The sequence below is a fragment of the Microtus pennsylvanicus genome, chromosome 4 (assembly GCF_037038515.1).
Source record: "Microtus pennsylvanicus isolate mMicPen1 chromosome 4, mMicPen1.hap1, whole genome shotgun sequence".
Taxonomy (NCBI): domain Eukaryota; kingdom Metazoa; phylum Chordata; class Mammalia; order Rodentia; family Cricetidae; genus Microtus; species Microtus pennsylvanicus.
In genome coordinates, this window is record NC_134582.1 from 75,691,250 (window position 1) to 75,716,732 (window position 25,483).

The window sequence follows — 25,483 nt, forward strand, 5'->3', positions numbered from 1 at the left end:
ATTTATAATTTTAAGAGAGAAGATTAAAATAACTTCACCTCCCAAACATAATCTTGTAATAGCAAAGTGAGTGTGGTCTTTTTCAAACAGCCATAATAAAATGAAACAACTTATATGCACAGCTAGTTCAGAGGACTAGAGGCCTCATGAATTTGAGACTACCCTGGGGTACACAGTGAGATGCCATCTCAAAAACCATAGGGCAGTCATATGGTCCAGTAAGAAAGTAGCTGCTGCCAAGCCTGATGACTGTTTCTACAATCTGCATGGCATGAGAAAAGCAGCTCACAGGTTGTCCTCTGAACCATACACAGACAGTGTTATGGTTTTGGTCCCTGTAAGAGACAAGCCACACCCACCCCTCCCCCATCCGCTGAGGCAGGCTGATCTTCAGCTTCCAGCCTGAGCTCACTATCTTTTCCATCTGCCTCTCTCCCCACTTCTCTGTTTTCCCCCTTCTCTTTCTCCTCTCTCTCTCTCTGTCCCCCCCTTCACCCTTCCTCCTCCATAACCCCCTGAATAAACATTCAACCTCACCCTGCATGTCATGGCTATCCATGTTTCTGTCTTCTGCCCGCCCGCCATGTGTCTCCCTGCCTGGGACCAGCCATTGCTCAGGGACCAGCAGCCGTCTCTGCCTGGGGCCCCCTGCCTGCTGCCACATGGCCCGCCACCACCGCTCTGGGATCAGCAGCCATTTCTGCCTGGGACTGGCTGCTCCCAGAGCCTGCTGCCTGCTACCACATGGCCCGCTACCATTTGGGACCTACAGTATTTCTGCTGCCTACTGCCGCAGGGATCTTGCAGCATTTTTTAAAAAAGAATATTAGACAGTAAATATAAAGACTCCTAAATAACAGCACAAACCTTTGAAATATTGAACATATTAGGGGAAAATTACTTTTACAATTTGCAACTTTCAATAATGTATCTCATTGGGGAACTTTTAATTCCTTGTGCGTATGGGGGAGGGGGCGCATGTGGAAATCAGAGGACATCTTGTGGGAGACAGTTCTTTCACCATGTAGGACCAAGAGAAGAATCAGGTCATTAGGCTCAGCAGGAACAGCCTTTACCAAGCCATTTTGTCAGCCCATCACAGTTCTTTACCCATTATCTCATATTCAACAAGTAGAAAGCCAGTTTCTCAGCAAGGATGAGTTGGCAAAGTTCTTCAACACGGGTGACTGGGGATTAGCTCAGTCAGTAGAGCATTGGACTAGCACATACAGTCATGGTTTAAACTAGTGCACCAACTGAAACCGAAGAACCATAATCCAGGCACTTGGGAGATGGAGACAAAGATCAGAAGCTTAAGATCACTCTCAGCTGTACAAGAGGCTTGAGGCCAGCCCGGGAATGTAGATCCTTTCCAGGAAAGGGGGGGGAAATTAAGGGTCTAGAGATTAGGCTTCATGATAGAGGCTTGCTTGCATTACAAGATCCTGACCCATCATTATCAAATCAAGCAAAAATACCCTTCACATTCATTTTGATTAGATATCTTTATTTTTAAATGTGATTTAGTGTATATGTGCTTTTATGTGTGCACAAGCTCTCTGCTGCATGTGTGAAGGACAGACAACAGATTTTGGGAGTTGTTTCTCTCCTTCAGCTACAAGGGACCAAGGGATCAAACTCAGGTCCTCAGTCTTGGCAGAAGCCTGTTTAACCACTCAGCCATCTCACCCATTTTTAAGTTCAAAAGCTTTTCCTTCCTTTACAGTTTCAAAAATAATACGAACAAATATTTGCATGTTTTAAAGTGTACTCCAATAGTATTTTGTCAAATTATTTATGCAGCCGCTTCTTTAGGTTCTCAAGGTGCTCCACACCAACATCTTGTAATTCAAGTACCAAGGCTTTATGTGAAGAAGGATCAAATAAAATAGTCATTAGGCAACACAAATCTATCAGATCTCGCTGACATTTTTGTAACCCTTTTAGGAAGTTTTGATATTTCAGAGGGTCTTTTTTTAATTGCTTCATTTCTGGTACTGAAAAGCCTATCATACTGGTAAGTATTTCATCTATAAAGTCCACATCTAGATAGGCGGTGCCATCAGAAACCTTTGCAGTTACACACCAGCAGCCACCGGAGCTTGAGAGATTCCCAGTCAAAGTGACAATAAATGCTTTGACTGTCACAGTGGTGACTTCCTTTGGCTTCCTGGCCATTAGAACAGACAAATAGATAAAGGGTGGAGAATGTAAGTCCATGTCAATAGAGAGATCAGTATTATTCTCAACTGATCTTGAAGACTGAGCCTGTAAAGGGGAGCCATTTTCATTAGAAACCTCTGAACTCTTTTCTGATAGACAGGTTCCTAGTTTTCTGTTTAACATTTTATTACTGGAGCAATGTTCATCTGAACTGTCAATGTTTTGCTCTGTTGTATTACTGACTTCCAAAGTCTTACTGTCATCTGTAAAATCATGGGCTAAGAGTCTCTTATGGTCTCTCGCAGATGGGCAGCTAAAAAATTTGTCTTTGTAAATTATTTGTTCAGATAATTTTTTTTCATTGCAATTGCTGTTTTCTTGTTTATTAATCAAAGGAGTATGGTTCAGAGTATTAGGTTTATGTGAAAATATCTCTACACATTTATCTGTGTTTTTCTTCAAAGTTAATGGTTGTAATGCGTTTGTTTCCATCTGTTCTTTCTGGACAGTTTCCTCTAAAAGCAAGGCCTCTTCCAGTGAGAAGTCGTCAAACTCTCCACTAGTAAAATGCACAGACTGGTTTGGCTTCTCCTTGTGCTTTGAAGAAATATTACATCCGGGCTCAAAACTAGACTGAATTATGGGAATGGGAGTTGAGGAGCTGCCTGTGCTGAAACAGCTTCCTTCCGTGGGTGATGTATCATTGCTTGTTGCAGGCTCTTCACTTTCATAGAGACTTGCTAAGAGTTCTTCATCTGAAGGTCCTGAAACAGCATCCAACCCCCCTGAAACTCTGGGCAAACTGTGATCAGAATTACTTGGTACAACTGAAACTGTAGGATCAAGTTCACCAATTAATCTTGCAAGTACTTTCTCTTGAGCATATTCTTCTGAAAGACCATCTACCTCACCCCCTAACACCTTCACATTTTCTGGTTTCAACAAGAGAACACCAAGACGGAATGAAATGCGTCCATGAACCAAAATTTTTGTACCTGGAGGAAGACCACCATGGAGAGCTGGAATAGACTGATACTCCATCCCTTGAATTTGAGTGACACCATCCGTGAGCTGTAGCATCAACATCCGGGAAGGCCTTGCTTCCCATGGTTTTGGAGTAATCTGTGTTTCAGCTGAAACTAGATCATTGGTTGTATTCTTTCCTCTCAGCTTTTGTATCTGGGAATACGCGGGCTGACTTACATCAACCAAAGAATTGATCTGTAGAGCATAAAATCCATTCAGTTCTCCCTTTGGAATTTCTAAAATGTTATCAGGTAAGAGAGGATATTCCAAGTCTCTCAGGTCAGTAAGAAGCCATTGCTCCAATACCTGTTTGTTTATTTGTGCTTGGCTCAAATTAACATTATTATTTTCTTCTTGGATCCAATTAACACAAGCTTCCAGCCACAATAGAGGCACTTTAACATGCCATGTTGCCAAAAGCCAGGTTTCAACTCTTAATACATCACTAGCTAAACTCATTTTTTAAAATAGGAGCATACACATCCACCTGAAAACATAGAAAAGAGATTCAATAAACTTAAAGTTACATTTGTTTCTTTTAAACAAGAACATCTATGTCCACTTGATTCCCTAGACTTAAATACAGCACCTCTACCTCTCAAATCCACAGGCAGGCCTAATTACTTACTACTCCCTTTACACCTTTCTCTCCAGCGCTAAAAACTACTTGACTTTCTACCCAGTCAATATGCAAACCTTACAAGTACTAAGAATGAGGAAAAACAAAATGTTTATGAGCTAGCTTTGTCAAGGTAAAGGCTACATGACCTAACGCCAGTACTTTAACTTCTCTGACTCAGTATTTTCATCAGTATCACCAACTGTCTTACACGGTTGTTCAAAGATTGATATGTGAAAGGGTAAATGTCAGATCTTTGAAAGACAGCCATTACTATATCTTATTATCTTCTCAAAATTATAATCAGATTCATTTTTTATCACTCCCTCCTCCCCCTTCCCCCCCCAAGGTCTGATCATTTATTTGTTACCCTTATAGACTTATTTTTGACTGGACTCAGACTTAGAAGTAGAAGCTTTCAGTGAGGACAGCCTTCGCCTCTTGGCAATCTGTTCCTCAATGGCAGCATGGGCCAAGAATTCTTTACGGCCTCAGGTGGCCTCACAGCCTACTCACTCACATCAGGCTGTTCCTCTCCACCCTCACATCTCCAGATCCGCCTCTCTTTACAGTGCTCAAGCTGTTCAGCTTCTTTCTTTCCCATCTCTCCACCCCATATTTGTTTTTTGTTTTTTTTTAGTTTTTCGAGACAGGGTTTCTCTGTAGCTTTGGAGCCTGTCCTGGTACTAGCTCTTGTAGACCAGGCTGGCCTCAAACTCAACAGAGATCCACTTGCCTCTGCCTCCCGAGTGAGGGGATTAAAGGCGTGCGCTACCACCACCCGGCTCCACCCTGTATTTGTACACAGTAGCGGCTTGTGCCACAGGCAAGCCTTGTTGGGTGGGGTCTTTAGGTGTGTTCCTGCCTACTCTGCATGGTGGTGGGTGGAGCCTATGTGTGTCTTCAAGTGTTTGTCCAACCCAAAGCTTCCAAAGAAAATAAATCTCTGGAAAACGTTAGACACAGCACGGCAAAACTGTAATTCAATATAGAGTTGTCCAGTCTCATAGCCGAACCACTACAACCAATGATGAGAAGTCCCAGCAGGACACGTCCAGTCAAATGGGTCTCCATTCTGCAGGCACTTCTCTTCCTCCTGGGCTAGGACATGGCTCTGGGAGTCATGGTAACTCATATGGTGGTCGGTTTTCTCAAGGGAAAACTTGCAGGCCGACTAGTGCTTGTGTCTGTCGCTGACTCTTGTGATGAGCTGTGTATTTCACCATTTCCCAAGGAACAAGCACAGCAACTGCTTTCCACACCTCCTGTGCACCTCACTTGACAGCACACATCTTTTGTGTCTCCGCCATCTATCACTTCCCACCTTGTCTCGGTGCTTTCCAGCATGCAGAATGATCCTAAGTCATGGTGCCTGCCAAGAGCTAGCACTGCTCTCACGCTGTTCCTCGCAGCCAGGTCTCACCTCACCAGGCTGCAAGGGCACCAGAGCTCTCATTCTAGGGAAAAATCAAGGCCCTGGCTGTAGCTTCAGCTGCCTCAGTCACTGCCGAGACCTGGAGCCTGATGCTCAGGTTGCAGTGGTCACTAAGGCCATCATGATTCTCCAAATAATCATACTCTATTAATTTAAATTTTACTTAAATAATGTTCACTAGGTTCTTTTGAAAGCTATAATTAACTGTGTACTTTAACAATTAAAATTTATGTATCTATGGTTGGCCACCTACCTCTCTGGGCAGATATTGAGAAGTCTTGTTTTCCTAAATATTCTCAACTGTGTTGTCAGTGATATTTAAATCTGATTTTCTCAGAGGGGTGGTGGTGGTACATACCCTTAATCCCAGCACTTGGGAGGTAGAGACAGGTGGATCTCTGTGTGTTCAAGGCCAGCCTGGTCTACAGAGTGAGTTCTAGGACAGGCTCCAAAGCCACAAAGAAACCCTGTCCCAAAAAACCAAAACACAACAAACAAAAAATAAACCTCTCAGTATAATACAATAGCAAAGTACTAAAGACAAATCTCTCTCTCTCTCTCTCTCTTTCTCTCTCTCTCTCTCTCTCTCTCCCACACACACACACAGACACACTATCTGTTCCTTCTAGAGATGAAGACACTAAAGAGACAGAACTTATTTAAGGTCTAACATGTCCATAAGAAAACTTACTTCACAGAACAGCATGAACTCTGATGACAGGATTTCAAGCTAGGTGCCCAGTGGAGTACTCAAAGCCTCTATTACAGAGAAAGGACCCTGGAAGGAAAGACAAGCAGCAGTAAGGATTCGAAAACGAATTAAAGACTCATTGTCCTATTTCCATGAATCTAAGAGTATGATTGTATAGTTCTGGGGACTCCTTAACAGTCAAGATAAAATGGAAACAATATAGACTAGAAATGAGCAGAGACTCTCTGTGAGTTCAAGGCCAGCCTGGTCTACAAAGTGAGTTCGAGAACATCCAGGACTCCACTGAGAAACACTGTGTTGCAGGGGGAAGGGAAGGGGAGAATAGGGTGAGATAAACAGAAACAAGCTGTTGAGAGAAAGTTACTCTTTTTAGACCTGTTTCCTCATTTCATTTGTAAACCCAATGGGTCGTGAAAGTACGGCAGAAGAGAATTAATAAAGTAAATTAGTGAAGTGTGTGATGAAGCGGTTCAGAGGAAACTGTAACATACTACCATCACTTGTATGTCTGGAGGGAGCACATCTATACCATGGTACCCATGCAGAAGTTTGCACAACTTGCAGGAGTTGGTTCTCTCCTACCAGGTGGGTCCTGGGGACAAAACTAGGGTTTCAAACTGGGTGGCCAGTGCCCTGATCTGCCGAGCCACCTTGAAGAAGGCAAGCATAGCAGATAGTTTAGCCCAGGACCCCACCTGCTTTTGGTAAGACACACCCCCACTCCTATAGAATTCTATTACCACAGTCACAGCAGGTAACAGCTCAGAAGGAAAGGCTAGCTAGGATGGCACAATTTCCCATTAGCTGATAGACAACAGCCGCAGAGTCTTAAGAACCCCTCAATACAGGAAGAGAAACAACTTTGGAAAAGATGTCTCTTAAACTGAACGTTAACTTGTAACACACATTCTGACTTTCCAAAACCAATATTAAAAGAACAATCAAAGCCAAACATGGTGGCACACGACTTTAATCCCAGTACTCAGAGGCAGAGGCAGGTGGATTTCTGTGTTCCAGAACAGCCAGGGCCATTACACAGAGAAACCCTGTTTCCAAAAACAAACAGGAAAACACACCCAATTAGAAATAAAGATAAAGGCAAGAACAAGATATAGCTAGCTCTGGGACCCTGGGTTCAATCTCTAGGACTTACTAAAGGGGGAAAGGGAAGACTAGAGGAAAAAGAAAAAAGATATGAGAACAATCATGTCAAAGTTCATGTTTTTATATTAGAGGGATTCTGAATGTTATCTAGAAAAAAATTGCATCATGTTCATGAAATAGAAAGTTGTGTAATCTTAGATTTTTAAAAATGTTGAGTATGCCTGGGCATATGCACGAGTGCAGGTGCCAAAGAGGCGAGGTGTCAGATCCCTGGAGTTGAGTAAACTCCAGTCCTCTGGAAGAGCATCAGATACTCTGAACCTCCGAACGCTTTCTTTTCTTTTTTTTAGACAAGGTTCTCTGTATAAGTGCCCTAGCTATTCTGGAACTCACTTTGTAGACCAGGCTGGCCTCAAACCTGGAGATCCATCTGTCTCTGCCTTCCAAATGCTGGAATTAAAGTGTGCGCCACCATACCCAGCTCTGAAGAGGTTTTTAGGGACTACTTAATGACATGAAAATATGTGTTCATGTTTTCTTAGTATAGTAGCCACATACAAAATTACAGAACTTAACCCTCCCTGCTTTTACAGTAAGAAAATATTTGCATTAACTTTTGTGCCTGATAGATTTGTATGTCCGTGCAAATCTTCATTCTAAATCCCAACTACTAGGAATGATCAGAAGAGAATAAAGCAGAAAGGTTCCATTACTTGTCACTAAGGCTTAGGCATAGCTGGCTCAATGATTAATTATCAATCAGCTTCAAATATTTTTAACAGGAAAGCAGCATCCCTAGATGGTATATGTGACTCCCAACCAATAGCTGAGATTCTAAAGCACCAACAAAAATCTACATCCACTTTACAGGTATTATTTAAAAAATAAAAGTTGGGCCAGCAAGATAAAGGTGCCTGCCACTAAGTGTAATGACTGAGCCCATTGCTACTGTCCCACACGGCGGAACAGAGAGCCAACTCCTCCACAAGGCTGCCTTCTGGCTTCCACTTCTAGTCTCTCTCTCTCTCTCTTTCTCTCACAACGTAATTAAAGCATTTACTCTTTTTTTTTTTTTTTTTTGGTTTTTCGAGACAGGGTTTCTCTGTAGCTTTTGGAGCCTGTCCTGGAACTCCCTTTGTAGACCAGGCTGGCCTCGAACTCAGAGATCCGCCTGCCTCTGCCTCCCAAGTGCTGGGATTAAAGGCGTGTGCCACCACCACCCGGCCCAAAGCATTTACTCTTTAAACCCACTTTAACTTGTTAAAGACTTCAAAGAATTTCAGAATTTTGAAAAGGTACTTCAAAAAAAATCAGGGATGAAAAATTGTTTTATTGTCTGGGTAGTGGTGGCGCACGCCTTTAACCCCAGCACTCAAGAGGCAGAGGCAAGTGGATCTCTGTGAGTTCAAGGACAGCCAGGACTTGTTACACAGAAAAACCTTGTCTGGGGTGGGGTGGGGTGCAGGATGTTATATTATGGTTGACATAAAGTAAGAATAGTAAGAGCTGTCTGTGCATCCTCCAAAACCAAATATAAGGAAACATGAAAGAAAATTCCATTTAGGAGTCTACAACCCAGCTGTTATGTGGCCTTGATATGGTTCTCATCCTCAGTACTTTTTACATTGTGTGTGTGTGTGTGTGTACATTCACGTGGAGATTAGAGACAGATTGAGAGTTGGCTCTCTCCTTCTACCACGTGCCTTCTGGTGACAGAATTTACATCATCAAGCAAGGCCTCAGCAGGAGCCACAAGCTCACTGATTCCTCTCATCCCCACCCCTGCCTCCAGGTTTTTAGTGTTTGTTTTGTTTCTTGAGACAGCCCTTAGCTGACCTCGAACTCACAAATCCACCAGTTTCTGCCTCTCAAATGCTAGGATTAAAGACAGGAACACGAAACAAAGATAACCACAATTTACTCAAAGTACTGTAATAGCATTTAACTGCCAGTACAAAGTCTGGCATTCAGTAGAGAACTCGGGATATGGTACCTATAGTATTTTAAATATTATTCCAGCTAGCTCCTGTACAGTTACAATTATATTAAATCCCAGTTAAGTAAGGGCTCTAAAACATTAGCCTATACAATTTAACCATTAACCCCTCATGTAACCGGGTGTCACTAAATGAAGAGGACTGGCACAGTGCCCAAATCCAGGGCCATGCCACCGAGCTGTATATCCAGTCCTGAGCAGGGGTTTTAATAATGAACTGAAAACGTCCAACTTCAAAGAGAAAATGAAAGATGGAGGCGAGGCAAACTTTCAGTTACGCAAAGAGGAAACCTAAAAAGACAAAACCAAATAAGTATAGCTGAGTTTAGAGAAAGTAACTTTCCATTAGCATCTACTCAAGATAGTTCCAGTAATTTCCTTTGGATTCGCACTCATCACTGGTTACAGGTTAGAAAAAAATGGAGCAATAGAAATACTAATTTTAGCTGGATGTTGTGAGCATGCCTTTAATTCCAGCCCTTGGGAGGCAGAGGCAGGAGGATCTTTATGAGTTACAGAGTGAGACCCTGTCTCAAACAAAACAAAACAAAAAACAATTAAAAATTGTGGGTCAGGTGTGGCGGCACACACCTTTAATCTCTTCATCTGAGAGGCAGGAGTATATCTGTGAGTTCGAAGACAGGCTCGTCTACGTAGTAAATTCCGTCGCAGACAGAGCTACATAGGCTATCTCAAAACCTTTCTTACGTCCACCCGCACTTCAAGCCTCACCAAATCCTCAATTCCCAGTTTTCCTCTGCCAAGTAAGTAAAAGATAACGCAACGACCATAAATAGCGATCCTTAGAAGGATGCAGGCATAGATATCCTGAGATCATTCAAGGGTCAGGACACGGGTGGACCAGCAAGGAAGCCTCACTGATTAGCTTCCAGAGACCAACATCTTGCCGTCCCAGCAAGAGTCTGGAGCAGTGGGTGAGAACCGAGGGAACTACCGAAGCCGGCTCTTCCCCAGGTCGGGCGGCCACACCGCCCGCGAGCTTCCTGCGGGGGAAGGAGTGCTGCCCCGACGCGCGGGGGCCTACGTCGTGTTCTAAGCTCGGCATTTTACGGGTCCAAGGCGAAAGTGACTTGGGTCAGTTACAGCGACCTGAAGGCCTCGCCAGGCCGGCGCCCCTCCCGGGCCGTTAGAGCAGCGGGTTTCCCGGGCCCGGCGGAGGGGCGCGCAAATCCGCGGCACTGGGAGCTAGCGAGCCGCGACGGGGAGCTGTGGAACCCCGGCCGATCACCGACCTGGCCATCCCGCCTCGTGTCGCCACAACCGTGGGCTCCCCGGCCCGGCGAGGCACCGCCGCGCGTTCCCTCTCCCGTTCGCGGGCTCTTTCCCCTCCCGCTTCCACTTCCTACCGCCCACCTCGCGGCGCGCGGCCGTCCCTCCTCCAGACCCGCAGCCACCCCTCGGGGCTCGCAAACGCCCAGGCACCGCCCCCTCCGCGGCACACGTGAGCGCCCGTGGCAAATCTCGCGAGAGCGCCGCCCCCCCCCCCTCGCGACAGAGTGCGCGAACGAGAGAGGAGGAGGGCGCTCCGGGCGACAGCGCTGCAGACGCCATTATCCTCTGTGCCTCCGCTGCACGGACGTCGCCGTCGTGCTCGCCTCCCGCTCGCCTGCGGCCCCTCACGTAGGTGTCGGAGGGGACCGGGCCGTGGGGAAGCGGCGGGTCCGGGGAACGGGCGGGCGCCGCGGGACGGCGGGCGGCTCCGGAGGGCTTCCCAGCCCGGGTGGGTTGTCCCAGGCCCCGCGGCCTGCCAGCCCGAAGGGAGTCGCCGGCGGGAGGCGGGGTTCTGGGCGCCGTCATTGACGCGGCCGGAGGCCAATCTCCGCGCGCTCGCGCCACCGCAGACGCCCGGGCAGCCAATGGGGCGCGGCGCCGAGGCGGGAGGGGGTGGGTCCTCGGCCTCTGTCTGGAGCAGGGACCGACCGTCGGAGGCGGTGCGGTGCGGCGGCCGGGAGGCAACGGCGGACTCGGCGCGGTGAGCTCCGGGGGCTGGGCGAGCGGCGCGCGCGGCGGGGAGCGGGGCCGGAGCTGTGGCGCTGCTGTCGGGAAGGGCTCGGGCCGGCGCTCGGTCCCCCGCCCGCCGGGGAACGTTTCCCGGGCTCCCCTCCCCCACGGCCGCCATTTCCCCGAGCGTGCCTCTGCAGTTGGCGTGCGCGCCGCTGCTGCCGCCGCCGAAGACTCTGGGGAGCTCGTGAGCGGAGGCCCGGGGGTCGGAGCCGAGGGGCGCCCGGGGTGGAAGCGGCGCGGGGATGCGGGAATCTCTCCTCAGCCTGGACCCCGATGGAACGGGAGCCGCCGCTTTGTCTCGAGCGGGCGGGCGGTGGGGGGAGGTGCGGGGGCTGAGCTCGCGGGCCCGCGTGCTGGGTGGGTGGGGGAGGGGGTCGCGCGCGCGGCGCCGCCTAGTCGCACGTAGTCGCCATTACGCGGGCCGCCATTTCCTGTCGGATCCGGGTGAGGAGAGAGGGAGGGAGGCGGGCGCTGCTCCGCTAGGCCACCGGCCGAGACCGGGAGGGGAGGGCCGGGGCGGACCGTGGGCAGGGGGACGGCGCGAGCTTCCGCGCGGCCGATCCCGCTCGGTTTTCGCGGACGTGGGCTCGACTCTTATCGGTCGACCCTGCTGTCGTCCGCGCCTGCATCCATTTGCGGTCGTGGCTGCAGAGCGAGCCGAGCGGCGGGTCCCCGAGCCGCCCTTAGCGACGCTAGCAGCCGGCGCTCGGGGTTGGAGGAGGCGTAAGTGGGATTCGGCCTCAGCTTTGTTGTGCTGGCTGTTCGCTTGGTACGGCCACGAGAGGACCGGATCAATTGTGTCGCTTTGGCTGTAGTCTTTAAGAGCTGTATTAGAGGTGAAATTGTTGGGAATTGTAGCCTTTTTAAAGCACCGTTTACAATCGTAGTGAGTGGTGGTGGTTGAAGGCTCCGCTGGCTTTGCTGGAGAATGGCGCTGGTTTGAGTCTGTCTGGTCAGGGCTTTAGATTGCTCCCTGTGGACGTTGAAAAGCAGCTTATATTTGCCGTTATATTTGTAAACTTGGCAAATGGCATTGAAATGGTGTTGACGTTCGCAAACAGCCACAATAATTTCAGTTACTTACTGGTCTTACAATAACACTAATTTTGTGCTACGGTGCAGTCTTTCCCAGAATTAGTTTTGTGAACAAAATCTTAGGGCAGTTGACTTTCCAGTTGTAATGATATGAAGTTGTTGAGGACGCGATTACTGAATTCCTTGGGGGAAATCCTTCATTTCATGGTAGTGAGTTGAGCTGTTGTGTTTCATTGAGACAATCCAAAAGCAATCCACCACACTTGTTCCTCGCCTGAATTTTTTAGAGTAGGAAGGAACAGCCGGTTTCCTCAAATCAGACTTTGCGACCCAATATTAGTATTGAATAATAAAAGGAAAAGCACAGTTGATTTGTGTTGGTTTTTATAGGCTGCTGCAGCTCTGCGGTGTCAGTTCAGCTCTGCAAAGCTGTGTGTTCTGGAAGCACGGTCCCTTTTAAAGATTTTAAGCAAAATAGTGTTTGCTTTTTCCTTCCAATAAGCCAAATGTACTAGCTTCTTTATTTTTCTACAGGTTGGTGTATCCATTTAATTCAAGAAAATGGAGACCGAGCAGCCAGAAGAAACCTTCCCCAACACTGAAACCAATGGTGAATTTGGTGAGAAGATATTTTAATTATAAGCAGTTTATGAATATATTGTTAGTTTCATTATGACAGTAGCTTTCTGTGTGTGCTGTGGTTACCTCTTACTATAAAATTTTGTAGTTTTGAGATTCTGTTAAATCTTGGTTTTAATGAACAAGAAGTAACCCTGTCTTGCACAGGTAACAGGTAACAGCCAGTACAAATTGTTTTCATCCAAATTTTTAATCCTTTGAAGTATTAAGATCTTTGTTGCAAAGGGGAAAAACCAGGAAAACAGGAGGGATTTTATAAAGTGTATTTTAAAATACATTTACTTGAGGATATTTCTAATTCAAAATATGAACTTAATTTCTAGGTAAACGCCCTGCAGAAGATATGGAAGAGGAGCAAGCCTTTAAAAGATCTAGAAATACTGATGAGATGGTTGAACTGCGCATTTTGCTTCAGAGCAAGGTACAAATACAACTTTTTGAATTTTGGGTGTTTAAATTTTGTCCTTAAAATTACAATATTTTATTCTAAGCCCTAATTTGAATCCCAGGAACACTTTTAGAACTTTCCACATTGAATGAAAGTTTGAAAGATTTCATTGGTGAGGCTGGCCTTAGCTCTTTATCCATTTGTCCTCTGCCCTTGATTGCTGGCAGAACAGATGGACACTAACCATGAGTTAGTTGGTTTGGCTCTTTATAAGACTTGTGAACTCTGGGTAGTGCTCGAGTTCTGAAGGTGTGAAAGCCTTATTACAGGGTCGCCACAGATGTCTTTGAAGAATGAGCAGGACTCTGGGCATTGAAAGTTTTATTTCCCCGGGGAACTAGTTTGATTTTGGTTACCTTATAACTTTGCTCAAGTTACAGTATAAAAGTTTGCTGAATAGATTTTGGCCTGGTTTTCACAAGATAGCACTGGTAAAGGTATTCTGCACTTTCTAGGAACTTTACACTCATGTTTGGTGTTATAAATATTCCAGTGATGTATTGTAAAATATCTCATACTCAGTAAATAGAATCTTGGTTTCCCTCACTCTTAAGTAGATTCCCCGTCGTGTGCAGACTTCGTTGTTAAAGTTTAAAAATACAGGTAAGAATACCAATTTTATGGAAATGCACAGTAATTTTTTTGTCTTTCAGAATGCTGGTGCAGTGATTGGGAAAGGAGGCAAGAACATTAAGGCTCTGCGTACAGACGTAAGTATTAAACTACTAAACAAACAAATTCGTTGTCTGTTTCTAGAATTTTAAAGGATCACATCTTAGAAGTCACTGTAGCTACAACCATTTGTAATAATTAATGGTCGTGTAGAGGATTCCTACTCTTTTTTTAAAAGCTCTGATGGTGGAACATATATAATTAAATCTTTTCATTTTATGGGAGGGCCCTTCAAATTAGTTCTCTTCAAATAAGACAAAACATCTTAATTAGAAATAGAGACAATGTGTGAAAACCCTTAATTGCATCATTCCTCTTGTGTGTGTGTGATAGAGAGAGGGAATCTGTATTACTCAATGCCATCATGGATGGCCGATTAAAACAATTTTTATTTTCTTTTAAAAAAAGACTTTATCTGTTCCACAGCTTGCAACATAGAGCTAACGTTAACTGATTTTTAAACATGAATAAATAATAATCTTGCCAGTCGAGCTATCTGCCTATAATTTGAGTCTTCAATAATTTATAGTGGGTTGACTCTTGTGATTAGACACATTAAAAATGTTGGCAGCACCGGAAGTGTGTGTGTATTTCTAGACCTTGATTATATCAAAATTTCCTTACTTAGTAAAATAGAGGCGAATAGCTGTGTGGAGTACCTAACAGTATTTCATTTCTCTCGGTAACGGATCTTCATGTTTCTCTTTATTGCTATAAACTTTAAATTTTGTTTTAATTTTTATAAACCTGCTTTTGAGATACAGGATTGTGTTTGACACCTCATGAAACCAAAACAGTCTTACTAGTTGGGGGTTTGGTGTGGGAATTTTTGTTTTGTCTTTGAACCTCTTTCTCCTCTTAATCCAGATGTTCTGTATAATTATCTGGGTTATTTCCCCCATTTTCCTCAAGAATTTCAGTAAACTTTTGAGTCATGACAGGTTTTGTGTCTACCCTCACGAGCCAGCCTGCTACTGAAACATTTTTTAAAAAAACAAAAACAAAACTAGAACCATCAATTTAAGGTCCTTAAATGTTAAGCCACAGTCAGGTATAGAGAAGTCCATTATTGTGTTAGTCTTCAGAACAACTTAAGCTTGTTTCATTAATTGAGAGTATGAGTATAGTTTGTATTAAATTAAAATTTATTGCTTTTCCCCCTTTTCCCTCTCCTTGTTTTTTTGGCCATATATCTCCGTTGCCCATGTACTGGATCGACTTACCCCTGCGTTGCCCACCATGACGTTGGCCCATCCGCCCCTGAACGCCCATGTGAAAACCCTGGTTGGCTATGCCCAAAAATGTGCTCGTTGCCAAACGGGTACAATACTTGACAACTTCTGATTGAATGCCCATGCCCAATGCCAACATCCACGAACGCCAATGACCAATGCAGTACAATGCCAGTGTTTCAGTCCCAGACAGCAGTGGCCCCGAGCGGTATGTCCCAACAGTTTATGCCTCACTGCCTGATTAGAAAGAGAGAAATGTATTTTATTACCTGCCTTTTATATAATTAAATAGTATCCCCTTTAGACGGTGTATTGTTTTTGAAGTTTCTGTCTTATTTTCCCCATTAAGTCCTTTTGTCACTGAACTTTTACCGTGAGTTGCCCACCCAAACGATCCACTAATTTTATTTCGATGGAAGGAGCACAGCTTCAAGTGTTGCATATTTGCTGCATTGTAAATCAAACTGTTACCCAAATAGTCTCTCGCTCTGTCTTTGTGGCCCACCTTGCTTCCCAACATTGTCTGTTCATAATGTTTTCTGATGAAACGCTAACTGGTTCACTTTCCTTCACTTCTCATTTGTATTGTCTGTTTTGTCTTGGCATTTGTATTTGTTTTCTTGCAGAGCCCATTAGTAGTCTAATTTCTAACTGGTATCCATAACCTTACTCCAGATACAATGTTCACCACTTGCATATTCCCCCACTTTACCCAAGAGAAGGTGTGCCAGTATTACCAATGTAACAGCGAGGGTGTCCTTAACTTGGTGGCGGGGAACATGAGAATTCAACTCTGCTTCAATTCTGGTCGATTATTGCCACTTAATCTGAGCCCTTCCAGCAGCCCATTCTCTCTGTCTTTCTCTTTCGAAGTCTTCTAATAATGTTATGTCTGTATTGGGCATAAAATAAAATGCATGTACAAAATTCATAAATAGGTTACTTTAAATGGGGACTATTAAGTAAATGTGATGTTACTTCTCTAAAAGATGACAAAACTGCTGATGACAAAACTCATTTTTCTTTTCCACCTTTTTGTATTATGTGGTATTTGATATTTGGCAGCATACTGAGTATCAGTGCTGATATTGAAACGATTGGAGAAATTCTGAAGAAAATCATCCCTACCTTGGAAGAGGTAGGTTTCTTTTGTTATAATAAAAAGATGTTGGGGAAAGTTGAGGGTCAGTGTTTAAGTTTTGTTGGAGTGTACACTGAGGGACAGGAGAGAAACTGAACAGTTCTGTAGCAGCAAAATCATTCATAGTATATAACGTTCTCTATTTGTCTTTAAAATTCAGGCTAGCCACTCCTGGAATAGTAAATATCTGTGGTCATGTATTATGACTTAAAGAAAGGCCTTGATTTTAGGGTCTGTTTTCTTAAACTGGCAATGTTGAAAAATAAAGGGCAGATTTGTTGTTGTTTTTTTTTTTTTTCTGTAATTCGGGAGAAAGGGTTTGTGTACAGTTCAGTTGCGGGGTCATAATCCCATCTAAGGAAGTTTCAGTTACAGAAACTTGTCGTGGCTCTTCTGTAGATAGGAAGCAATGAACCCATGGCTATGGCTCATTTTCTATATTAATATTGGCATTAAGGGTCTGAACATTTATTTACTGGGTATACATGGAGAAAAGATTTTACTGTTAAATAAGTTGTTTTCTGGATTAGTAATATATTTTAATATATGTTGTAGTAGCTTTACCAATATATGCGACAATAGCCTGATCACGCTAGACACTTAACCTATTATTCTTATTTTTCTACTTTCAGGGCCTGCAGTTGCCATCACCCACTGCAACCAGCCAGCTCCCGCTCGAATCTGATGCTGTGGAATGCTTAAATGTATGTCATAGTGCCATTGAACCCCACTGAAGTATGGAGCCTGGCCCATAGGATTGATTTATTTTTAACATAGTGTGCTTTTCCCATCTCTATAGAAAAAGGCTTAAAAATATGATATATGAATGGTCTTACAACTCACTGTTGACCCTGCTCCATGCTGCAGTGGGAATTAACTACATTTGCAAAGTGCTTTGCAGTCATTTTTATTATGGTGTTATTTGAATGTTAATAATTTTGTGGTAACAGCGACATGCTAAATGGCTGCAGTGTGGGTATGGTGTTGCAGGACCTGAAAATAAAATAGTTTTTTAAGGTGGTGCAGATTGTCCTTTTTGGGCCTGGCTATTGAGGATAATAAGCACATAACTGGTAAAGTTATTGAGATATAAATTCAGGTTGCTTACTGCAGCAGTGCATTATGTTGTGCTTAAACATAAGCTGATAGTGTGTCGGGAAGAGAGTTATAAGAAAGTAAAATTGTGTATTTCCCCCTCCACAGTACCAACACTATAAAGGAAGTGACTTTGACTGCGAATTGAGACTGTTGATTCATCAAAGTCTGGCAGGAGGAATTATTGGTGTCAAAGGTGCTAAAATTAAAGAACTTCGAGAAGTAAGGCATTATTTTGCTCTGTTTTGTTCCTTGCTGGATTTCATAATTTTCTATGCAGAGTTGGTTCTTTGGGCTATTCCCTATGATAGATAACCCCATCGCTATTTACTTAGGTCTTAAAGTAACAAAACTAAGTTTTGTTCAACTTGTATCATTTCTAGGTCTTGTATGTTTGACCACATTTTTTTATGGGAATCATTGGGTTCATATGTCTGAAGTAGGGAGCCTGGATGTTGTTTAAAGTGTTAACTTCCTCTTAAGAGTTTTCTTTCTGTGAATGTGTTACAGAACACTCAGACAACAATCAAGCTTTTCCAGGAATGCTGCCCTCACTCTACTGACAGAGTTGTTCTTATTGGAGGAAAGCCTGATAGGGTTGTAGAGTGCATCAAGATCATCCTTGACCTTATATCTGAGGTATTGTTGGGAGATTGTGTTTGCATTCAGTTTATCACACTAACAGAAATATGGCAGTATTTAATTTTGGCATTTCCGTGGGAGTTTGTGTTGCCAGCTTTAATACAGAGCCTTTGGTCGTTTATGCAAAGGTCCTTACATATAGTTCTGTATTGCCTGCTTCTTTCAGACATATCTGGGGTAATGGTCTTAGTAATTTTGAAATCCTTTCTGTCATTGCCTCTTCCTATCTCTGCCTCTATTACCTTTTGAGGCTGGTTAATTAATAATTACTAATAACTAATAATTGGAATGGGTTGATAAGACCAAGGCTCTTCAGTCTTTAAAGTGCTTTGTTTCTGTTTTTAGTCTCCCATCAAAGGACGTGCACAGCCTTATGATCCCAACTTTTATGATGAAACCTATGATTATGGTGGTTTTACAATGATGTTTGATGACCGCCGTGGACGTCCTGTGGGATTTCCCATGCGGGGAAGAGGTGGTTTTGACAGAATGCCTCCTGGTCGGGGTGGGCGTCCCATACCTCCCTCTAGAAGAGATTATGATGATATGAGCCCTCGTCGAGGACCTCCACCACCACCTCCTGGACGTGGTGGCCGGGGTGGCAGCAGAGCTCGGAATCTTCCTCTTCCTCCACCACCACCTCCCAGAGGGGGGTAAGTTTTAGCCAAACAGCAACATTAAAAGAGGCTGCGGTAATGGGGTTGTCTTGGTGCGAGGCTAAAATCGTTACAACACATGTTATGCTTGCAGAGATCTAATGGCTTACGACAGAAGAGGAAGGCCTGGAGACCGCTATGATGGCATGGTAAGAATTTTGATTTATAAGGGGGTATGTATGTGTTGTAAGAGACCTTTTAATCAAATATTCTGTGCAAGATTGTACAGCCATCTAAATAGTTTTCTATTTCTGTGTGTAATACAGGTTGGGTTCAGTGCTGATGAAACTTGGGACTCTGCAATTGACACATGGAGTCCATCAGAATGGCAGATGGCTTATGAACCACAGGTTGAGTATTAATAACGTTAATGTAGTTATCAGCAATATAATTTGCCTATTAGAAGTGGTTCGTGTCCCTGCTCCCTGATAATTTCTACCTTCTTAGAAATCTGTGCGTCTAAATCTTTAGTTTGCTTACTGGAATAGCGTGGGTGTGGGTTGATATGGGGGGAGTTATTGTTTTTTTTTTTTTTTCCTAAGCTCTGGGTTTTGTTGGCTTTTTGGGCTTTGTTTTATTTTAGGAATATTGAAATAAGTAATTTTATTTTTCTTTGTTTTTAGGGTGGTTCTGGATATGGTAAGTTTCTTCTTTTTGGAATCAGACATTGTTTTATACTTATTTTTCTAAGAACTTACTGCTCATTATTTAAATCAGATTATTCCTATGCAGGGGGTCGTGGCTCATATGGTGATCTTGGCGGACCTATTATTACCACACAAGTAACTATTCCCAAAGATGTAAGTATTTTTAATTTAGGGAACTTTCATTGTTTTTTTTTTTGTTATGATTGCTGCTCCTGTAAATTTAGCAAAGACTTTCAATTTAAGATTGAAATAATGTTTAGGATTTTTGGGAGTATGTTAAATCTAACAGCAGATGGTGCCATTAATATAGGTGGTTTTGGATTTCTTATTAGTTTGTTAAGGAAATGTTAGATTAAAACAATCTAAAATATAGTTCAGAAGTTTAAGACTGACATTCTATAAAGTTGCTCCTCTTGATCATTGATAAGGGATTAAGTTTTCCTTAAAGTTGTCATTAAGCTTGTATTTAAATATCTTTTCAGTTGGCTGGATCTATTATTGGCAAAGGTGGTCAGCGGATTAAACAAATCCGTCATGAGTCAGGAGCATCGATCAAAATTGATGAGCCTTTGGAAGGATCTGAAGATCGGATTATTACCATCACAGGAACACAGGACCAGATACAGAATGCACAGTATTTGCTGCAGAACAGGTCAGTCTGAGCTCCATTTGTGTTAGCATATGCACACTAAAATCTTTTAAAGAGCTCTTCTTCCCAATTGATTTTTCTTTTAGAAACCATGGTGTTTCCGTCACTTGGGGAATCTAACTTCTTAAACATCTTAATTAATAGCTCTGCCTTGATTTTCTTCTGTTTTCTTACTAAAAATGAAGACATTCAATACTAATCTTGCTGGAAGAAGCCCTAACCAAGCAAACTTCTCATTTCTCTGGTGAAAACTGCTGCCAAAACCACCACTTGTAATAAATTATACAGAGCCTGTAGAAAATGTAGAAGAGTCATTGGATGTTGGCCTAGTTCTGTGTGGAAGACTAGTGATTTTGTTGTTCTTAGCTAACTAAAACGACAACAAATCACAGTCTGCCATATGGCACAGGCCACCTCTGCAGGACATGATGGTGCTGGAAATCGCAGCATTTCACACCTGCCTCGCATGCCTTGTCCTTTCTACCAAGGATTAACAGCTTCTAGTCTCATCTTCTTACTCTGCACTACTTGCACTACTGTCTAACATTCTTTGAGTTAACATTGCTTTAACTTAGAGTTGCTAGTGCTCTTTAAAGTTCTTCTAAATGTAATGGACGTGTTTATCATTTTAATTTAGCATTGAAATTGTCTTAATGTTGATTAAGATGTTTCGAACAAAAATTCTAATTCGTACTTTTTTTTCTTTTCTTTTATAGTGTGAAGCAGTATGCAGATGTTGAAGGATTCTAATGCAAGATATTTTTTCTTTTTTATAGTGTGAAGCAGTATTCTGGAAAGTTTTTCTAAGACTAGTGAAGAACTGAAGGAGTCCTGCATCTTTTTTTTTATCTGCTTCTGTTTAAAAAGCCAACATTCCTCTGCTTCATAGGTGTTCTGCATTTGAGGTGTAGTGTTGACAAGATGTATAATGTTTTAGTTACTTACAGGGTTGGGGGGAGGGCATGCAAAAACAAACATTAAAAATTTGAAACCGCAGCAGAGTGAGTGAATTTAATTTTTCTTTATTGTTGGTGGTTTTAAAAAATTTCCCCCCGTGTAATTATTGTGAACACCTTGCTTTGTGGTCACTGTAACATTGGGGGGGGGTGGGACAGGGAGGAAAGTAATAGTCCACATGTCCCTGGCATTTGTTCAGAGCAGTGTGCAGAATGTAATGCTCTTTTGTAAGAAACGTTTTATGATTTTTAAAATAAATTTAGTGAATCTATTTTTGGTGGTCTTTTTTGTTTTTTTAAGGCAATTTTCAAATGGTGGTTGAACTTTCCAGCCCACCCCTAAACTAAACACTAAGTTTGATTTTCAGCTCCTCTGTTGGATATAAGTGCACGTCTTAGACATAGGCAAAACACATTGGCAATTTCGGTTTGGGTGATTTTCTTAATGGTTGGAAAGATGTGGCTTGATAAATTTCCATCACATATTCATGCTTATAATAAGCTTGGGATTTTGTTTGTTTTTGCAAATGTTTGCCACTACTTTTCAGCAGTTTTCTATGTTAATGGGGAGAACTAAGGTGGGAAACAATATTACAAGAGTTAACCATCCTAAGTATATGCCAGAAGCCTAATGGGCAGTGAGCTTTATTAATCAGAGTAACACTTGGTTATAGAAGTGGCTGACGCTGAGTAAATCCTGGTTATTTTTGTTAGGTAATTTCTCACCTATAGACAAATTGTCAACCGCTTTAGTGTCTTGTTAGTTGAACTTTGTAAAAAATATATATACTTGTTTTTTCCATTGTATGCACAATGAAAGAAAAAGGATGTACCATTTCTCTGTGTGTTGAATTATGTAGGAAATGTTTGTGAACGATTCAAAAAATGGAAAAAGTTCCTGTGGATGTTTTGTGTAGACTTGGCATCTGTATTGGTAGTTCAAAATCCACATCTTAAATAAACTTCCATGATGTTAGTTTTGATGTGTGCCCAATTTGAAAGGGGGTTGACTGATACATACAAAGTTTATTGAAGTGTTCCTCTTGTAAGGGAATACAGTAATCTTAAGTTACATGGGGATTTTTGTGTGTGTGAAATGTTCTAGCACATGGAGACATTGTGCTCAAGGGTGGCACAGGAAAACAAGTTCTTCAAAGAAGCTGCTGATACTAGTTAGACATCAGTACTCGGTAACTGCAGAGAGTAAAGAATAGCTGGCTCTGTCTATCAGAATAATTTGCTTTCAGCTCCAGTAAATTTGAGGTGAAGTCATAGCTTAAGTCTGAAAATGTTGGGATAGAGATGTGAAATGGGCAGGGTCTTTTAGCACACGTTGAGTAGTGTTTGCTTGCCAAAGGCTTTTTAGAGTGAGTTACTAGCTTAGTTTGTGGAAGGGCAAATATATGGTTTTGTTAGGAAACCATTAAATGAATCCTTTTTCAAAACCAGCAAGAAGTAACCTGAGATTTGCATCCTAGGCAAGACCTTGCCTTGGCATTTAAGTGAATTTAAGGTTTGGGATAAAGCAACCCCCCCCACCTCCGGCATGAGGAAAATCGGTACCAAATCGCTAGTCCTACTGGAGGGAAGTAGCCTTCATTTCTATGCTTTTATAACATCAGTAGAGCACATGTTCTTTTAGGTTTGCTTTTTAGCATAATTTAACAAATATATGAATACCTTAATGCCCTTGGAAAGTGACACTGATTTGAATACAGTTCTGGACAGGATAGATGTTTTACCTAGGGATTTAAGGACTAGGATGTCCGCAGGGCTAAGGGGGTGTTTAAGTTGGCGTGCTTGAGGCCTTTGGTTCTATCTTGAGTACCCTGTCAGCTAGGATTGTACATACCTGTAACCCAGGACAAAGGGGTCACAGAAGGGTTAAGCCAGCCAAAGGGTACATACTATATGAAATTGTCAGGAAGCAGTTGTCAACTGCTTTAGTGTCTTGTTAGTTGAACTTTGTAAAATATATACACATATATGAGCACAACTGGTGCATTAGTTTTCTTGAGGTTGGTATGCATGTGTCTCCCTGAAGGGATTACACATGAGGTGGGGACCCGAAGGTTTTCACCAACTCACTTTCTTCCTCCCTAGCATGATTTCCAGGCTCCTGCCTGGCTTTCTGTAGGGTTTTGGGAACCCTAACTCATGGTTGTATAGCAATCATTTTTCACCGACAACTATTTTTACCAGCCAGTCAAGAAGATGCTTTAAAAAAAAAAGATTTATTTATTATGTATACAGTGTTCTGGCATGTATGCCTGCAGGCCAGAAGAGGGCACCAGATCTCAATACAGATGGTTGTGAGCCACCATGTGGTTGCTGGGAATTGAACTCAGGACCTCTAGAAAAGCATCCAGCCCAAGAATATGCTTTTTTGAAAGACTTATGTGCCTGCGAAAATTTGGAAATAAGATTTTCAAAAATTCAGCAATGAAATCCCAAAGTTCTACTATGTTCATCAATTTGTGTGAAGAGGGGGTGTGTTTGTGTGCCGTGCATGTGTGGAGGCCCAAACAATTCAAAAGACTAGATTCCCTAACTGGAACTGGTCAGATTTGGTACCTTTAACCTATGAGCTCAAATCAACTTTTAATGTGTTCTTTTTGTTTGCTTTAAGATGGGCTTGCTGGCAGACCTTCAACCTGTGGTCCTTAAACCTCCTGAATATAGGGATAATGATCTTGTAACACCACACTGAGCCTGGCCCAGCTTCGTGGTACTGCAGAATTCCTGGAAAGCAATATTGTAATGTTTCTCATTGTATTATTAGAACCAACAAAAACACCAAGGGTACCGGTTAATTAAATCCAGGGGGCAACCAGCACTTGTCACATAAGCCTTGCGTCCTGAGTTCAATTTCCAGAGCCACAAAGTTGTCCTTCTATCTCCCCTTGCAGAGAGGTCAGAGTGCCCACCCATGTCAAAATACACAAAAATTTCAAATTGATATTAACAAAAATGTAATTTCAATGACCCATTTAAAAAGTCGGGGGTTGGGGTGGCACATTCCTTTAATCCTATCACTTGGGAAGCAGAGGCTGTGATTTTGAGGCCAGCCTGGTCTACAGAGGGAGTTCCAGAACAACTAATAGCAACAGAAAAACCCAGTCTTGTAAAACAAAGTTTTAATACAAATTCACACAGCACAGGAGAGGTTGGAACAGGAAGGAGTTCAAGACCAGCCATGGCTGCATGAGACCCTGTCAAGACAAGAAGCAAAGCAAATTAATAAGTCATACTAGTCAGCATATTCCTAGGTGTGATGGGGAAGAGTAATCTGGATTGGGTTAACTGAGTCAGGTAAGACTCATCTAAAATGGAGGTGCCATTGTGAGTGGCTAGCTGAACCTCCTGCTGCATGGTAAGACAGTCTTCAAACTTAATTAGAATTACAATCAGCATAAACAATATCAAGCAAGAAACACGATAAATGTTTCAGTAATTATCTTATCCTAATGAGTTTAACTCTTGTATATAAATAACTTGGCCAACTCATGAGAGGAAAGTAACTACAACTATCTAGTCTCCAACCCCAAAGAAGACCCGAGAAGGGAAATAATATTACTTGAGTTGCAAAAAGTGATTGCCTGGGTAGCCAGCTGTCTCTGTCATTTGTTGCACATTTTGGAAGTTGCTTGATTGCACCTCCTGCTTACTCAAGTAATATTATTTCCCTTCTCATGGACAGTGGTAAGACTGGAAGATGGTGCTGCCTAGGTGGGAAAAGTTGGCCACTTTGGGAGGAGTATGAATGCATGTATATATGCCTTCGAACTTGGTTCCTAACTAAAGATGACTTTGGTTATCCTACCTCCACCTCCCGTTAAACTGTTTCTTTTTGTTTTACTTTTTGAGATAAGGTCTCTACATAACCCTGGCTGTCCTGGAGCTCACTGTGTAGACCAGGCTGGCCTTGAAGACACAGACACCCACCTGCCTCTGCCTCCCTAGTTTTGAGAATAAAGGCTTGAGCAGGCACCACACCTGGCTTCTCAACGATTTAAGTTCTTGTCTATCATTACCGAAAATAGTAACCCCAATAGAGAAGGCCACTTACAGTTTATAGTCAATTGAAAGTCTTTATTCCAGCCAGTTGGGACCACCCGGGGAATTCAGGGACCTGGGTGTGGTCCTGAGTGTCTCCGTCGGTCCGTGGTTTTTTCGTTTGTTTTTTTGAGACAGGGTTTCTCTATAGCTTTGGGACCAGTCCTGGAACTTGCTCTGTAGACCAGGCTGGCCTCAAACTCACAGAAATCTGCTTGCCTCTGCCTCCCTAGTGCTGAAGCGTGCGCCACCACCGAGCCCAATCACCAGTTTTTTAAAGGCAGAAACCACGTCCTTTCACCTTGCTCAGCAGTTGTAGGGAAGTTTTGAAGAAGCAAGTAGTTATAACAAAATCTAAGAAAAGCAGTTGACTGGAGGGGCTTCCGCCCAATCAGGCAGTTCTCTGATGTCTGGGTCCTAGAAGAGAGAGTTGGGTAATTGTCTATGGGATTGTCCATCAAGATCAGATTCTAGATAAACCTGAAATTGTCTCAGCAAGAATACACGATAGAGGAACTTTTGCACTGTCTTACCC

At 43.0% G+C, this 25,483-nt stretch overlaps 2 protein-coding genes across 9 annotated transcripts; one reads left to right on the forward strand and one right to left on the reverse strand.

Moving 5' to 3' along the window:
• Positions 1-1,646: 1,646 nt before the first annotated feature.
• Positions 1,647-10,562, reverse strand: Rmi1 (RecQ mediated genome instability 1). 3 transcript variants are annotated; one of them, XM_075969432.1, is made up of 3 exons: positions 10,430-10,562; positions 5,935-6,021; positions 1,647-3,676 (listed from the first exon to the last, which is right to left on the reverse strand). In XM_075969432.1, the coding sequence occupies exon 3, from the start codon at positions 3,646-3,648 to the stop codon at positions 1,792-1,794; it is 1,857 nt and encodes a 618-aa protein (XP_075825547.1). In that variant the 5' UTR covers positions 3,649-3,676; positions 5,935-6,021; positions 10,430-10,562; the 3' UTR covers positions 1,647-1,791. The 3 variants fall into 3 exon arrangements, with proteins under 3 accessions (XP_075825547.1, XP_075825546.1, XP_075825548.1); XM_075969431.1 differs by having other exon boundaries at positions 10,309-10,446; XM_075969433.1 differs by lacking the exon at positions 10,430-10,562 and adding an exon at positions 9,647-9,754.
• Hnrnpk (heterogeneous nuclear ribonucleoprotein K) lies at positions 10,559-21,868 on the forward strand. 6 transcript variants are annotated; one of them, XM_075969434.1, is made up of 16 exons: positions 10,559-10,696; positions 12,650-12,734; positions 13,078-13,175; positions 13,856-13,912; positions 15,271-15,314; positions 16,172-16,244; positions 16,880-16,951; positions 17,451-17,564; positions 17,853-17,981; positions 18,330-18,637; positions 18,735-18,789; positions 18,907-18,990; positions 19,264-19,279; positions 19,358-19,440; positions 19,770-19,939; positions 20,653-21,868. In XM_075969434.1, the coding sequence occupies exons 2-16, from the start codon at positions 12,677-12,679 to the stop codon at positions 20,684-20,686; spliced, it is 1,395 nt and encodes a 464-aa protein (XP_075825549.1). In that variant the 5' UTR covers positions 10,559-10,696; positions 12,650-12,676; the 3' UTR covers positions 20,687-21,868. The 6 variants fall into 6 exon arrangements, with proteins under 6 accessions (XP_075825549.1, XP_075825551.1, XP_075825552.1 ...); XM_075969436.1 differs by having other exon boundaries at positions 20,713-21,868; XM_075969435.1 differs by lacking the exon at positions 10,559-10,696 and adding an exon at positions 10,939-11,048.
• Positions 21,869-25,483: the final 3,615 nt, after the last annotated feature.